The sequence below is a fragment of the Amblyomma maculatum genome, chromosome 2, assembly GCF_055883805.1.
Source record: "Amblyomma maculatum isolate TAMU_Amacu chromosome 2, ASM5588380v1, whole genome shotgun sequence".
In the NCBI taxonomy this organism is placed as follows: domain Eukaryota; kingdom Metazoa; phylum Arthropoda; class Arachnida; order Ixodida; family Ixodidae; genus Amblyomma; species Amblyomma maculatum.
This window is the reverse complement of record NC_139345.1, coordinates 13,855,670-13,872,488: the sequence shown is the minus strand read 5'-3', so window position 1 is coordinate 13,872,488 and position 16,819 is coordinate 13,855,670. Positions and strand designations below refer to the sequence as shown.

General features: G+C 42.0%; 1 protein-coding gene across 1 annotated transcript in view; it reads left to right on the top strand.

Moving 5' to 3' along the window:
- Positions 1 to 16,819, top strand: part of vap (RAS p21 protein activator vap) — a 41,147-nt gene that overhangs the window by 10,661 nt on the left and 13,667 nt on the right. Inside the window, exons 12-17 of the mRNA XM_084593291.1 lie at positions 105 to 192; positions 3,104 to 3,280; positions 10,355 to 10,422; positions 11,080 to 11,156; positions 11,513 to 11,685; positions 12,839 to 12,998. Of these exons, the coding sequence (XP_084449417.1) occupies positions 105 to 192; positions 3,104 to 3,280; positions 10,355 to 10,422; positions 11,080 to 11,156; positions 11,513 to 11,685; positions 12,839 to 12,998 (743 nt within the window). The remainder of the gene's footprint in view (positions 1 to 104; positions 193 to 3,103; positions 3,281 to 10,354; positions 10,423 to 11,079; positions 11,157 to 11,512; positions 11,686 to 12,838; positions 12,999 to 16,819) is intronic.

Sequence of the window (16,819 nt, the reverse complement as noted above, 5' to 3'; positions counted from 1 at the left end):
TATTGTCGCACTTGTTCTGAAACCTTGATGTGACAATAACAGTCATGTCAGCTTATTGAAGGCAAAGCCTCTAATGTGGGAGTTTTGTCTTTTTCACTCTTCAGGTCCAACTGCTTTCAGATAGTTGAGAGGGCTCTTCCATGTATCAGCACTGTATACTACCTCTGTGCTAGTTCCGCGGATCTGGTTCGGGTAAGTGCTTGAAATAAATGAGATAATGAGTTGAGCACTTATATTGCTAATAAATCTTGGGGATACAAATCTTATGAGGTCACAAAAAATTTATATTGGGCCAGAAAATTCATGTGATCAAAACAAACAAAAATAAATCTGGTGGAGAAGCGTAGGAAATGCATTTATAGAGATGTGTTTATGGCTGAGGCAATTTATTCATGGTTGTGCTACCGCAGCTCATTATTTGCAATGAGTACAGCTTAACTGGCAATCGTAATAATGGCAAAGTGCAGGCCACAGGATGCGGCAAACTGCTTGTGGTGTGTGCAGCACAACTCTCATCCCCACGTTGGCATTGTGTAGGCCATGGCCGCTGCAATAACTGCTTCCTGTGCATAGCAGTTGGCAATCGCGGAAACAACAGATGTTCGGCCTTCACACTGCTATAGACTGCTGCCTATGCAGATATACAAAGGAAGTCAACAGCCATTGATGCCAGGGAAAGCATGGTTTCTTCTTTTTTTTCTTTATCAGTGTGAAATGATGTAATCAGGGAGATAAGTGATTAGAACGAATAAGACAAGACGGCTACTACTAGCCGTTGCTGACATCCAAACCCATGCCTGACGAATTTTGCGTCCCGTGCTCTGAGCTATGGTGATGACTAATCAGTGCTCTACTTTCTTAGATAATAATGGGGCATACGACCTCTCCGTAAGATTTTTCGCCAGTGCCATCCTCGTACGTAACGGCAGACTTAGAGCGTTTTATGTTACTGCGAGTGTCACATGGAACATGGGACTAGCTAAAGTCCTCTAACATACATTTTTCTTGTGACACCTATGGTAACACAGGATGTTAAGGATAGGTTACACGCAACATGAATGCACAGAAAAGTTGACAAATAGCAATTTCCACGTAGCTCAGTCAGCAGAGCACGGAATTCAAAACTTGGGGGTTGTGGTTTTGAACCCTACAGATGGCGTATGTTGTTTTTTTTCTCCTACTTTCGAATTTATTACCTCCATGATCACATTATTGTTTCCCATTGATGGACACTGAAAAAAATAGACTGATTTGCATAGGTAATCAAACAGATACTGCACCTTTCCTTTCCTGTAAACCAATTATAAATACATGTAGCACTGCAATGAATGCTGATAAGAGGCCAACGATGAGAGGCAAATGACAGGAAAGGAAGGGTAGGCTTTCGCCATTCTCCTCTTAAGAGACATCTAAGGGACCTTCTAATTTTTTTTCATGCTTCCTTTTCATGCTTTCTTCTTTCATGCTTTTCAAGTTAACGGAGAGAAACAGTGGTGAAATAAACAATCGCGATAAGTAGTGCTATGCATTAAAAAGGATCCCCTAGTGAGAGACCGGAAAGCGTGGCGTGACATGGTCCATAGGGTCACGAAGAGTCGGACACGACTGAACGCCTGAACTGAACTGAACTTGTTTTTCTTAGTGCCAGCAGCTGTTGACTCCTTTTGTATGTAGTATCTCGTAACGAGCCTCTCATTTTGCCTATGTTTTTTGCTCATTTTCCTGTGCATACTGAGTGACTAGTGATGGCAACGTCAGTGATGTGCAGGCCTCGTGTTTAGCGCTTGAGGTTGCAGCTGTGGCTCGCACATTTGTATCATGCATAGTGGTTTTGGAGAGTGCTGAGAACAAGAATTCCGCACGTTGTGCACATTGAACTCTGGCCCGTGAATTTTACAAATTTATATCATTCCGAAGTTTGTATCACTGAGATTCCACTGTTGGGGGGGTCCTATATTTATATTATAGAGTACTATTTGTGACATGTTCACATTGTTGGTTCCGTAGCTGCTTGTGGTTGCTTTTCCTTCCTTCATTTTGCAAAGCCTTAAGGTACTTCGGCATGATCACTTCATTTCTAACTGAAAAACGTCTTTGTTTTTATTGTCTGTTTGTTTTGTTGTTTTTGTGTGTGTGTGTTTTTAATGGGGCTTTTGAGGAAATGAGCTCACCAAGCAGTTCTTTAGTTCCCTGCAGTGGACGGCAGCAAGTGTTCTGGCAGCCGCCAATGCTTACTGACCTGGAGACTGCTCGAAGTGGAAGCAATAAGATGACTTAATGGCCTAATATGAACAAGCATCCTGGCAGAAGTGCTTGCTGTTAAGGGGCTAATTTTGCTGACAATCTGTCACATTTTTTTTTATTTATTTATTTATTTATTTATAAATACTGCGATCTGGTACAGATCATAGCAGGGTGGGAAAACCAAAAAGAAATACAAGCATATAAACGCGCTCAAATTCATAAAATTTGCAGGCACTTTTCAAACATTAGTAAAGATTTCTGAGTTACAGCCTCACTATTAAGTTTATTCCAATCCGTAATTGTCCTCGGAAAGAAAGAATATTTCAAACAGTTATTTCGCGCGTTCACAGAGGTTATTGTTAGTACATGCCTTTGTCTCGTATTATAACCTGAAGAGTAATATAATTGGAAGTGTTATGTTATAATGACCTTCTACGAGCTGGAAAAGAAACTTTAATCGGCAGATACGATTGCACTCAGTCACATCCATTTAGAGGGCTGGGATTCTCTCATGCTTCTCTGGTTTCATCGAATTGCACATTCCTGATTTCATTGGTGAGGACCTTGTGTTACCCCTAGCCCTTGTAAACATAAATACCACTTCAAATATTGCATGCGGCATGTGCTCTCGATATTAGCTGCTGCAGGTTGCATAGCTGACTTGGAGTGTAACACTTTGAAGCTTTTGCGTCCACCGGCCCAGGTTTTAATTCCTTGTAGAAAGTATGTAAGAAAATTTGTAATTAGTATAGCATGACAGTGCTCCCAGTGCGGACAGTGTCTTTTAGAAGCTGCTAGGTAAGGTTTTATGTATGGGGAACAGCTGAAAGATGGCGCTTCCATCCTGCTGCCGGTGCAGGAGTGGATGAGTGCAGTGGGCCCGCTGTGTGTGCCACAGTTAGCCAAGGGGGCAGCTGGCCGAGGCCCCCCTCCAGCCGTCTCCCAGGTGCGCTCACTCAGCCTCACCCTGCTTGAGGCCCACAGACTGCCTGTGCGTCTTGCTCCGCACCCCTTCTGCATCATTTCCCTCAACCAGGTGATCCCTCTTCAACATATTCTCTCTTTCTCTCTGTCATGGTGCCTGTGCATAATCATGTTGACTGTATGTAAGCACAGTGTGTCAGCTGTCAACATTAGGAATGGTTACAAGCATTCTTTGAGCTTTAGCACCACGTAAAAAATTGCATTTGTCAAAGCCAGCACATGTATTCTTTAGTGAAATAAAGGTTAGTCAGACCACAAAGGCTGTGTAGTCTCCAGTTTTCTTTAAAAAAAAAAAAACTAATGCCTCATGGTGTTACCATTGCAACTTTTTTCAAGCTGTCTGGTGATGGAAAAAACCACCACCAACAACAACAACAACAAAAAAAAAAAAAAAAGACAGCTTTGCTGTGGCAATCATATGAAGTTTGCAAATGATAGAAAAAGTTAATTGAATATTTATAAAAAATTTACATTTTCATGCATGACTATGAAATTTTTTCACAGGAATAAAAGACATTGTACATATATACAGTGCCTTGAAATGAGTTCTGTTATACAGTTGAAACTCGATTTAACGAACTTGATGGGAGCCATGAATTAGTATTTCTTAAATCAAGTGAGGCATTTTTTGGTCCTATAATTTGGTACATTCGATTATAAGGTGTGGCAGCTCCCAAAAAGCTACTGCGGTATCATTCTTGCGAAGCCGTAATGCTCTCAAAATAAAATGCGGCCAGCAAAAATGACCGGCGCCGTTAGCACACAAGAAGCAAAAATTGTTACTCATCAAGAAGAGCCCAAGAGGACTAAAATTTTTTTTTTATTTCTAGCAATCAAGTCAGTGATCTTTGCCTGTGCTTGCCTAGTGAGCAATGACAGCACCGATTTCTCGCAGGTCTGAAGTGCTACGTATAGCTCTGTACGCCTAACAAGCTGAGCTTGAGAGAAGCATGCACTCAAAGGTGCAGGGAAATACCTGCAGAAGCACAATGGCAAACGAACCACACGAAACACACTACAAAAGAAGCATCGAACAGCAACACCGCCCCTTGGAATGCGACACAAGATTTTTTTTTACCGCTGTCATTATCTGGTGAATTCAACTGAACACTACAACTCTTGTTTTGCGCCCCGTAGTTTGAAAAAAAAAAAAAAAAAAAAAAAAAAGAGTGACAAAGATGTCTCGCGCTGTTACCACGGGCTCGCAATCAATAAATTTTGGGGGTGCTCTCTAAAAATAGACCAAAAATAGCCCCTTTTCACCTTCATTTTTCGAAAAAAGGTTTGCTAAAACGGGACAGATTGCGGAATTGATTTCATTATTTCTAGTCAGTCAAAGCATTGGATCCTATGGACGTCTGAGGGGGAATTACAATACCTTCGTTAAATTGGGACTTTCGTTAAATCGGGTTTCATGAAATCGAGTTCTGGCTGTGTTTCTTTAAATGTGAAGTACCAAAAGTACAGAACGTTCAGAGTTTTTTTACATCCTCCAGAAGATCTGTTGTGATGATTCAGAGGTTAGGGGGCTTGACTAGTATACTAAGCAGAGAGACCCTTGTTTCAATCTCGATTCTAGTTGCTGCATTTGGTGCAAGGTGCCCATCTGCTATGTGATGTCAATGCACATTAAAAATCACCAGGTGGTTGAAATCATCCAGAGCCCTTCACTGCGGTATTCCTCTTAGCTTGAGTTGATTCGGAACGTTAAACCTCATAAAGCATGGTTACCAGCCTAGCCTTTCTTTAGAAATTGCTCCAAATATTTTTTCACATTCTGCAGTACTCAAAGAAGGCAATAGCAGCTGCAGAATGCAAGGAATATAAGCCACCACAAAAAAAATTTATTCACTAGAACAGAATTGCTTCTTTCAGCACATTCATGTGTCAGTTTCATTTGTAGGTAGTCCTAGGAAACATAAGAGTAATGGTATATTGTGGAGCAGCATACGGTGGCATTTATTTAGGAAGGTTAATTTGGAACATGTTTTGTTCTAAGTGAGAAAATACTATTCTGTTAGTAGCTGAGCACCCGTGCCCTACTCTGGCGTTACTCCATCCTCGCTGTTCACTGCACTGTGCATGCAGCCGCCAATGCTAAGGAGGTGTGTAAGGAGCTCTGCCTTGCTCCAAGCGGATGTTCCCGGTGCTGAAAGGCTTGTTGGCATGCCCATTCATGTTTCGACACTTGAATCCCTTGGGTTGCTGAGTATGACTTATCTTGATTTGTTGACTGGTGCAAGGATAAGGACAGTCATTGCCAACTGCACGGCCATTATTTTTCACTGCAAAGGAGTGAAAAGAAGTGCATGGCATGACGCAATAGAACAGGCAGTTCAAGTTTGGCATTCTAGTCATTGCAGTACTTCAGATGTGCTATTTCCAATGAGCTACCTGCACGTCTAATATGCCCAAGTATCGGCTTTGTACAATAAATAAAAAATAAACAAAATAATGAGCACTGCGTTTTCTTGTACTGCGGGGCTTAAGTTTTTCTTTTTAAAATCGTTACATTTTGTCCATGGCTTCAATCTCCCTTTTAACACTAATCACTACTCTGAGTTGGTTGCAAGTTATTTAGTGAGATAGTTATTTAATTAGAAAACTTCTTACTGTAAATTACATCTGCCACGGCCAGACTTGTTCCTGAAAATGCTTTTTTCAACTTTGAACTCCCATTTTTTAGGAATTTTCAGAAGTGCTTGCTGACACACCTGATATATAAAAGTGCAATGTATTTTTCTCACATGGAAAAAATTTCATAGTGCATAAAAATGTGGCTATTTTACTAATTTTAATGTTGGGCTTAGTGTTGCTATCATTGTGAACTTGTGGTGGCCATGATGCAAAGAATATTTCCCCAAGAACGAGCCGGAAGAGTGTTGACCAAAGTTACAGCATGTGCTATAGGAAGCAGAAACAACAGACCCCTCGTCCAAGTTCTGAACTGTGCTGCACCACATGCTGGTGCCACTGGGCAATGCACTTTTGATGTCATGACGGGCACAGTGCACAGGTCTCGACACTAGGAGTGCATTACCAGGCGGCACCCACATTTGGTGCGGCACGGTTCAAAACTTGGAGGAGGGGTCTGTTGCTATCGCTCCCAGTGGTACTATGATTAAAATTTTGAAATGTGGCCGGTCATGTAGCCTCACTTATTTAGCATGGAGTTGCCCAGATTCATCCAATGGTGATCTCAGGAGTTGGTTCTGGGTGGGTTATGAAGGGGGGGGGGGGGGGTATTTCCTTATACCAAAAAGAAAAAAAAATTGCAATAGCAGCAATAGAAATGATTTCATTGTCTACTTTTATTTGTATAACAATGTGCTTTGTTGTCAAACATCAAGTGTAGCATCACATAAATGTTAACAATTTTATATTTATCATGCAGTACTATAGCCTGAATGATATTGCCAGTCATGAAGCATAAAAGTAACTATGTAAAAAGTAAATGACACAGGCATCTTTTCTTAATATAGCTCCTGTTTGAATAATTTAGCATATACAAGTGTGCTGCTTTTCGCGGACACTTACTTCACAAAAAAAAAAAAAAGTCTCCAACTGGATCTTATGGACCTCCATATCATGGAATGCTCAATCTTGTCCCCAGCTGGTTCTGCCAAGTGTGCTGCTTTTGAAGTTTTTGTTGATCTTTCTTTGAAAAATGATTGATGGAAAATTCTTTCTACGTGCTGTGTGAAAGCCTGAAAACGGATGTTTGGGAAGATATACAAAGGCTTCTGATGGGGATAGGTTTGGTCTGCCTGTTCCGCCTTTCCTTTGGGACTGCCACTGGGTGCGTCCTATGCCTGTGAGTGCTTTTATGAAACTGGCTATCACTGCAGGGCTGTGCAGCCAGGCTGTGTGGTGAAGAACAGGCTGATTTGAAAGCGGATAGGCATGAGTTTCTTCTGGGAAAACTTTTTTTTTTGTCAGTTGATTTACTCGAAGCCGTTCCTCTTCTTCAGCACCTATTTTATCTAGACGAGATGCACCTGCATCTGGGAGTACCATCATTTGTTTATTATGCGTATGTGAGGTGTAGCATTTTGTGGTACGTACATTGCATGCTGGCATTTCTAAGGACTGTATGCTGTTGCTTTACTTCGTGTTTTTTTTTTTTTTTAGTCATTTACACATTGTTTACGTTGCATTTTTAAAATGGCCTTGAGCTGACCATTCTTACAGATAGTGCTGCTTTCCTTTGTATACAAAATGGAAAATGCACCTGTCTACTGTACGATGTCATTGCAGGTTATAGATCCCCAGGTGGCCAAAAAAATCCTGAAACCTCCACTTTGGTGCTCCTCTTAGGCCGAGTGGCTTTGGGACACTAAACCCCTCATAATACACAGCGATTTTTGTATACTTGGATTGCATTTTTCATTACCGTTTAGCTCTGGTGTACAGTAAATCCTCGTTGATATGTTGCCAGTTCATACAATTTCACGTTTCATACGCTCAAAATTGCAGGCATGAAAAAATCTCCCATAGAGTTATTTCATTTTTCTGCCAGTTAATACGTTCTCGGATAACACAATTTCCTGGTTACTAGGTTCAAAAGTTTCACAAATTATGGTCGTATAATACATTTTGCGATCAACCGAACACATGCTGATGAGCGCTCGTGACATGAAAACTGATCAGCTCTCACTCACCGCAGTTGCTTTGCTGCAGTGCCGAGGTGCAAAGGGGTGAAGCATCAAAGAAAGCTAGCATGCGAGACACTCGGTCCTGCGGAAACATGACCATGATGAGAAATAAGGTGGCCTCTTTGTAGTGCCTTAGGGGCATAAGGGTGAACCATTTGAGAACTACAATCTATTCACTTGCATACAAGCGGGCGGGCCTGCGCCAAGCAGCATGAGAAAAAGCACGGCGACTGTATGCCATTGAGATGTCTTCTCCACATGGTGTAAGGGGGCGAAGCATTAGAACCAACCAAGGAATCAATCTTGGCTCCTCATTGCCTTCTATGAACTAGATTTGTTACTAAATCTCTTCTGCGCTTGGGACGATGCAAATATGGACAGAATTCTGTGAGAGCTAAAAAAAGGAGCTCTTCATATTTGATGTCTATGTGCTAATCTACACTTTTATGCAGTGGAAGTCTCAATATTAAATGCCTTTCTACCTCATTCCACTGTTAAATTTTTCAATATCAGACAGTTTGGATCATACATTTTCCTGGATATGTTTTTTCCCGCATTTTTTTTAAATGCATCAACGAGGTTTTGTTGTACTAATCATGTGAATCCTGCACAAAGCAAGGCTCACTGAGCTTAAGTCCAGCTATATTGATGTGATTGACAAAGGTTAGGATTAAGAAGCAAAAACTACAAGATTTCATATCAAAGCTTCATATCAGTGCGCATACTTTCCACTCAGTATAAGAGTGACACCCATTGTAAATATTGCAGGTTCACTGTCACTTGACCTCTGACCTCACGTGGACCCCTCGAATTACTAACAAAGCTGCTAAAAATCTTGCTATCTTCCTTTACCACTTTGAAACAAAGCTTCTAGCTCATGCTGCACTTGTGTATTAATAGTAACAGAGTTTGCACGTTATTTAGTGCCCTGACCAGGCTCATCTTATTGATATTAGGGGGAGCCGTTCATATTAGAGCTGTAAAGATTCGTGGTTTATCACTACTCTTGTCTCACTAGTTTAACCAGTTCAAAACATCGTTTTGACAGTTTCTTCCCTATCAGACGGCATACTTTGCAACCACCTCAACACACACGATCTGACCTGGGATGCTCTAAAAATTAGCCCCTTATACATGCAAGCAAATGTGCTTAGGTATTTTCTGCTATCCTTGAGTAAAGCGGTCTTCTTGAGGAAAATATTTTCAAATATGTGATGAATGATCCTACCTTTTAACTTGTAAAGTTAGTGATTGATTGGGATGTGCAGGATCCTTTCTAATTCACTACTGCACTGCCACCTCAAAAGAGCTCACTGACTTGCCTATAACAAGTTCTGTGAAATGTTCTGCCCTCTCTCTCTCTCTCTCTCTCTCTCTCTCTCTCTCTCTCTCTCTCTCTCTCTCTCTCTCTCTCTCTCTCTCTCTCTCTCTCTCTCTCTCTCTCTCTCTCTCTCTCTCTCTCTCTCTCTCTCTCTCTCTCTTTTGAATGTTGTACTGTTATGTTCTGTACATAGTAAGTGCGCATGTATAGCAGAGACTAATATTTGTCCTGCTCTGTTTAATGCCATAAAGGGCTGCCTTAGTGTACATCAAACAAGTGCCTCAGCTGCATGTACAGCATTTATGAAAAGGCATACATGACTGGTTCCATTACATGGTGCCATTTGTGCTTGCTTGACTGGCTCTCATCAGGCAACTGTTTGTAGCTTGCACATCTGTTCTCCTGCATGTGCTTTTCCTCAGCATAGGACTTGATGCTCTGCTTCCTTGGTTGGCTCTGGTCTGGCAGCTGTTTCTGTCCAGACCACCTGTTTGATTTCACATTTGCTGGGCAGTCCATTGTGTCGAGCATCTATGCTTCTTCGTCTTTGATTGCTTGTGTTGCATCATGTTGCGATCTTGTTCAATAAGGCTAACACAGATGCGTCATATCCATAAGCTTTTTCCTCCACCTGCCTTGCATGCTCTGCTTTTCTGGCTGTGTACCACATTCAGCTGCGCTGTCGTCATTTTTTGTTGCAGCATTGTTTTGTTCTCTCTTGTCATGTATAGTGTAATTCACTGGCATTGAGGTGGCGGGGGCATAATTTAAGGTGCTTACTAGGTGCACTTCATTGATTTGCTTCACCATTAAAAACGCTTGCTTGCATTTTTCACTGGGATGAACAAAAGCTGGGCGGAACTTGTGTGCGCACTGCCCTTGCATTCACATTGCTGAATCAGTCGATATTCTCCACCTCATATTACAGCCTAGCCATCTCATGAGTGCCAGGCACGTCATTAAATAAGTTTTTCTGTCTCTTTTCTCATTTGCCAGTAAAGCTTCTGCACTTTGTGTGAGGATGCTACTCTGCAAGTTATCAGTCCCTGCTGCCTACACACAGTTTGAGTGGCTAATGTCTCATCACGCTTTATCCCCATTTCATTTTTTTTCTTTGACATCCTCCATCCCAATTTCCTGTTGGCATCAGGTGAAGGTGTGCCGCACTCAGGTCAAGTGCCCACCTGATCCAATCTGGGAAGAGGACTTTCTGCTCGAGTGAGCTCTTTTTGCATTGTTCTCCGTGTCATCGTTGTTGTTCTTTCCCTTGTTTTGTTGTCTTCCTGAGCTTACTGACTGCAGTGTTTTCCTTGTGAAGCTACTGACGTTCAGAGCTGTGGGGTAAAAACATGGGCATGCAGAGATGTTACTTGATGCATATTTGTTCTAGTTTTGTGAAGTTTCGAAAATGATTTGCTCCACTGTCAGGATTGCTGGCTTGCGTTGTCACCATCTCTATCTCCTTTCTTTGTCCTATTCCTTTTTACTGATATGCTTGTCTCGATCGAAAAGCCAGTTTTTTATTGACACATTTTTTTACCTCAAATGGTAAATTTTTCTGTATTAAATTTAGAAACTGTTGAGTGTTCAGAGGATTGAGTTAAGACATTAAGACATGTCTTTACAAGATTTCATTGTGAAATGTACTACTTGTTAAGGAATTCCAAAGGTATGCAACCTTAGAGTGTTTGGCACAGCTTAGTAGGACTCTGTCTCTTTTGAAGTGAAAGGGGCTGTTTTTAATCACATTTTGTGAGTGCTATAAGATGGCCATTGTTTTAGACCTGACTACTAAGGATCATCAAGATGTTCTCAACAAGTTCGTTAGTTCCAGTTATCTCTGGCGAATTCATCATAGCTGTTGCATCTCCACAGGGATCTTCCGTCAGACGTCACATCTTTCACCATTACTCTTTACACTAAAGGGAAAAGGTCAAAAGACATGGAAATGGGTAAGTGGCACAATGCTCTCTTGTACTTGCATGACATTTAGCAGTGTTTCTTTAGTGATCAGCCACCCCACCGTGGTGGTGCAGTGGTTAGGGCGCTCGACTGCTGTGCCTAAGAATGCGGGATCGAATCCTGGCCGCGGCGGCCGCATTTTAATTTAGGCTAAAAGCAAGTGTGCTGTGCAACGTTAGTGCATGTTAAAGAACCCCGGGGCGTCGAAATTTCCAAAGCTTTTCACTACAGTGCCTCTCATAGCCTGAGCATAGCCTCAGTCACTTTGGGGGTGTTAATCCCCAGAAACCAAATCAAACCATCTAGTGACCAGCCACCGCCTGTTCCTCTGCTTCTTTCCTTCCAGCGGAAGTTACTGTTGAGTTGGACAGCCTGGTCAACTGTGAAGAGACCGAAGAGTGGTTCTCCTTGGGGGGGCTTACACCACCCATCCGTGAGGATTGGGGGTCCCTGCGTGTGCGCATTCGCTACGTACACGAGGTCATCATGCCACTGGCTGAGTACACGGCATTCAAGGAGGTGCGTGCAGTGGTCAGTTGCATCTAGTAAAATTGCTGCTCGGATAGTGATTGTAAAAACCAACACTAATTTTGCAGCATGAAATAGTTGGGGGCAAGTTATTAATGCTTGGAGAGGCTGTTACGATATAATTCCTTCTGTCAGATTCTAATCAATTCTTGCCATGCACCTATCTCTCTATCTCATTGGCAGCCAAGGCTGATTGGGTAACAAGGAAATGCAAAATAACCAGAATGAATATGAAATCACTTTCATTCTCTCCATAGATGTCAGTGCACATACCAACATACACGCATGCTGTAATCAGGCCCGTAATTACATAGATGGGCGTCGTGAAACTTTTTTCCCTCGACGTATGCCCAATAATTGTATACTCAGTGACATCTGTTTACTAATTACACCTCATTTTTACATATCTAGGTCCTTTCCAGCCCAAGCAAATCATCTTTCTTGAAATAGAATGGGTGCTTGATGTGCACTGTTTTGTCATGGCCCTGCAAGCACTCCACTACAGCGAGGAAATTTTCTGTTCCTTACTCTCTGCATTGCTTGTACCGGAAAACTCGTGCAGTGACAGTGACTTTCATTTTGTCACCATTCAGGCATTCCTATAATAGCACTCCTAAGACGTATATTTACTGCAAAATTCTGGCAACAATATTTGAATGTGCTAGTTAACTACTCATGTGGTAGAACAAACAGCATGTGTACCTATCACCACTACTGCTGTGTTACGTCCATTTCATGAAAATCGTCAATAAGGGCAGCCTGTTTTGATAGAAAATCTCTACCCGCCAGAACTGCTGAAAAATGTGGATAAGCATGAGAAAGCGGTACTTTGGAAATAGTATAGCAGTGGGGCTGATTCCTCGAATTTGGTGTACTTTGCCCCCGATAAGTGCAAGTAATGCTTGCAAAATATGTAGCTAGTTGCATGTGATGTGTTGGTAGTTGCTCCTGTGTCAGCATTAAGATGACAACAGCATTGGTTACTTGTTACTCATGGTGCCTGTCACCTACCTCTGTCAATTAACTGTTGAAGAGCAAATTAATGAAATTGCACATTATGTGATGCTTGATGTAGCCAGGCATGTGCAGCTTGCAGTATCCATGTTGGCAACACAACTTCGATCTCTCGTGCCTTATGTGGCAGTTGGTAGTGGATGAGGAGCTCCACCTGGTGAGCGTTCTGGCAGACTTGTGCCACAAGGATCGCACTCCCCTGGCCAGTGCCGTGCTCCGGGTGTTCCGCTACGAGAGAAAGGAGGCGCTCCTGCTCAGGGACATGAACAACCGGGAGATCGACCTCGAGGGTGCGCTGGACCTTTCCTTTCTTCTTTTGCTCACATTCCTCTTTTAATGCGAAAGCCATTGTCCAGCCTTGCCTCTCCTCAATTTTCTTATGTGATGCCTTGCTGGTTGCCAGATCAACTTTAACACCAGTCATTGCTGAGATACCAAAGTGGCGAGTGGGACGACTACATGCCATTTGCTCATACAGCATCGTTAACAAACCTTCATTTGGTGCCTGACTTCTTCCCTAATATCAAAATAGTTATGCAACCCTTCTTCATACAGCGATACCTTATTGCTTCTTTTTTACCATCCATTTGCTAGTTGAGTTGAAGGCTGTTTGCGATTGGTTTTGAACCAGCGAAATATATCTCCAATTGTATGCTGTGAAAAAAATAAAACAAAAACATTTAACACTTTGCTAAACTCGCTTAAAGCAGTTACGTCTTAATTAAATCCCTAGCAGTCTTTCTTTATTTAGAGTGCTGAATACTGCTAGAGTACTAAATAGAGCTATGTAGCTCTATTCAGTGCGAAAGCCTAGTTTCATATTGTGCTAGGCATTTTACCTTCAGCCAAGCTCAAGGTCAAGCCTTCAAAGTCAAACCACAGTAACATCAGTGCTGTCCCATGACATTGACCTTTGATCTTTCACCTTGAGTAACATACTCTAGACAAACACTACATCAAGGAACCACATAATTCATGACATCACAAGGTCATATGATTTGTATAAAGAAGCTACCGAGCCTTTGCCGAGCCAGTCATGGAACAGGAGCCAAGCATGAAGCCAAGTCTGATCGTAAAGGTTAGTGGCAAGTGATAGTTGGCAGATGACATGGCTGAGCACCCATTCATAAGTAACGATGTAACATGACATAACGATGCCACATGTCACGAATTTGGAGAAGTTGACAACTTAGTTTTGCTCATTTGAGTTGGGAGGATGGGATAGGAATCAACCTTCCAGGCCTCTTGGGTGGCGAATAAGGCGGACTACTTCTAGGCCATAAAGGCAAGTTTGTGCGGCTTGCTTAATGTGGGGCTTATATATCTGTTGCGCGGCAATTGCGAGCACCCAAGCATCTCATGTCACCAATAAATCGAAAACCTGTAGCATAAGCGCAAAGTGAAGAAACGTAACCGTGAAGAAACAGAAAGATGATCGCATGATGTGTGATTATTTACCTCTATTAAAGAAATTGTTGGAAGATGAATGCACAAACTCATTCACGCTTGTGTAGAGCACTTGATCAAGCGGTGCTGTGCAGTGGAAATGAAGCTTAATTTTAAAGCAGGTACCCGCTTTCAGTGACAATACTTGTTTTTATGTGCAGACGAATAAAATAGAATATAGTAGTTGTGATAAGATTTTGTGCCATTTACTCTGGAGGATACCACTGGAGCACTCTGGACTAGTGTGGTGGGGTCTGTAGATTTCCTGTATTGGGCGAGAGGAAACTTAAATGGTTTCCTAGCCGTTTGCAACTACACTGGCACAGACATCAGCACATTCTCTCAAATGCCTGACCTTTCTGCAGTAGGAATTCGCATAGTTTGCTCTGAATACTGCATTGCATTGTTTTTTGTATGCAATATAGTGGTGAAGAACCTTTTAGTAGAGGAAAAACTGAGAAAAAGGAGAAAAAACAAGCTACAGAATTTGTGGTAAATAGGTTGACATTATTAATCCTCCAAGACCATTGGCACCATGTTTTTAGACTTTTGACTTTTGCAGCAGTTGTACTGCCTACTGTGACGTTTATTTAGGGAACAAACTTGATGCGATCTAATTTGTCTGCCTCAAGGATATCTCTCATCTAAGGTACCTTAGAAAAGTAATTTTCTTTGAGCTTTATGTGCACCAGCAGTTAAAAGTTTATGGAACGCATTATAATCCTCTAATAAATTTAAGCAGTGTACCTTTGATATGGTGTCCCATAACCTTTGGATGTCAAATGTACAGCCTTTGTCAAAAATATACGGCCTAAGGGGTTCGTTTCTAAGCACTCTAACTAAGCCCCTGGAAGCAATACTGGAATATATAGGTAAGCATAGAGAATAATGGGGACTAGATTTGCTGTCTACTGGATCTCGGACGGTGCAGATGCCCCACTATGGGGCTTAGAAGCAAAACCCTTGGGCTGTGTATTTTTGGCAAAATCTGTACATGTTTACCTTATTAATGCTGTTGACATGTTTTCATTAAAGCTGTGTTCTGAGGTATCATTTTCATGTGTCAGAGATAGCAGAGTATGTGCAGCACAGAGAGTAGGTCAGAAGTCCTGTACAGTAGGACTCTGCTGTTATGTTGCTAAGTGTTACATTTTTGTCTGCTATGTCATTATTTACTGGTTCCATTGTAGCTTTCTTAGAATGACACTGCAATGCAAACTCTGTAGTAGCATTGCAATTGTACATTCCTGCATGACACATCACGAGCACAATTGCAGCCATTTAAAATATCAGCATGGCTTGTCATTATTTGCAGTTCATCCCCCGAGTTGCTTAGCAAGGCAATGTCATCAGCAAATCGCAGATTACTGAGGTATTCTCCATCTACCCTTATTCCTAACTGCTCCCATTCCAAGTCTCTGAATACTTCCTCTAAACAAGCTGTGAATAGTACTGGGGAGATTGTGTCTCCTTACCTAACACCTTTCTTTATGGGAATTTTGTTACTTTCTTTATGTAGAACTATGGCTGCTGTGCAGCCACTTTATATATCTTCCAGCACTTTCACGTACGGCTCGTCTACCCCCTGATTTCGCAACGCCTGCATCACCGCCAAGGTTTCAACTGAGTCAAATGCTTTTTCGTAATCAATGAATGCTATGTATAAGGGCTGGTTATATTCCGAGTATTTTTCTATCACCTGATTGATGGTATGGATATGATCGATAGTAGAGTACCGTTTCCGAAACCCTGCTTGATCCTTTGCTTGATTGCAGTCTAAGGTTGTCCTGATTCTATTAGCGATTACCTTAGTAAATACCTTATACGGCTGATTGGTCTGTAATTTTTAAGGTCCTTAGAGTCCCCTTTCTTGTGAATGAGGATAATGTTTGCATTCTTCCATGGTTCCGGTACCGTCGATGACACCAGGCACTACGTATACAGGGTGACCAGTTTTTCTAGCACGATATCCCCCCCATCCTTCAGCAAGTCTGTAGTTATCTGATCCTCTCCAGCTGATTTCCCCCTTTTCATAGTTTCTAGTGCTTTCTTGACCTCGTCCTTCGTCACTGGTGGAACGTCTAACTGTTTTTCCCTACCGCCAATATCATTACGGTCCTGACTACTTTGGCTACTGTAGAGATCTGTATAGAACTCCTCGGCTACTTTCACTATCTTGTCCATTTTAGTGATGACGTTGCCCGCCTTGTCCCTTATCGCATACATCTGGTTTTTGCCTATGCCCAATTTCTTCTTTACCGCTTTAAGGCTTCCCCCGTTCTTTACAGCATGCTCAATTTTCTCCATGGTATACTTCCTTATATCGGCCACCTTGCGCTTATTGATTAGCTTTGATATCTAGGCCAATTCGATCTGGTCTGTTGGATTGGAAGCTTTCATACTCTGGCGTTTCTTAATCAAATCTTTCGTCTCCTTAGACAGCTTACCGGTATCTTCTCTAACTATCCTACCGCCTACTTCTACCGCGCACTCAGTAATGATATCTCTGAAATTATTGTTCCTTGCCTCTAGGGTATTGTCGCCATCCTCAGTTAGAGCTGAATACCTATTCTGTAGCGAGATCCTGAACTCTTCTGTCCTCCCCCTCACCGCTAATTCGTTGATGGGTTTCTTTCTTACTAATCTGTTGCGTTCCTTCTTCAGA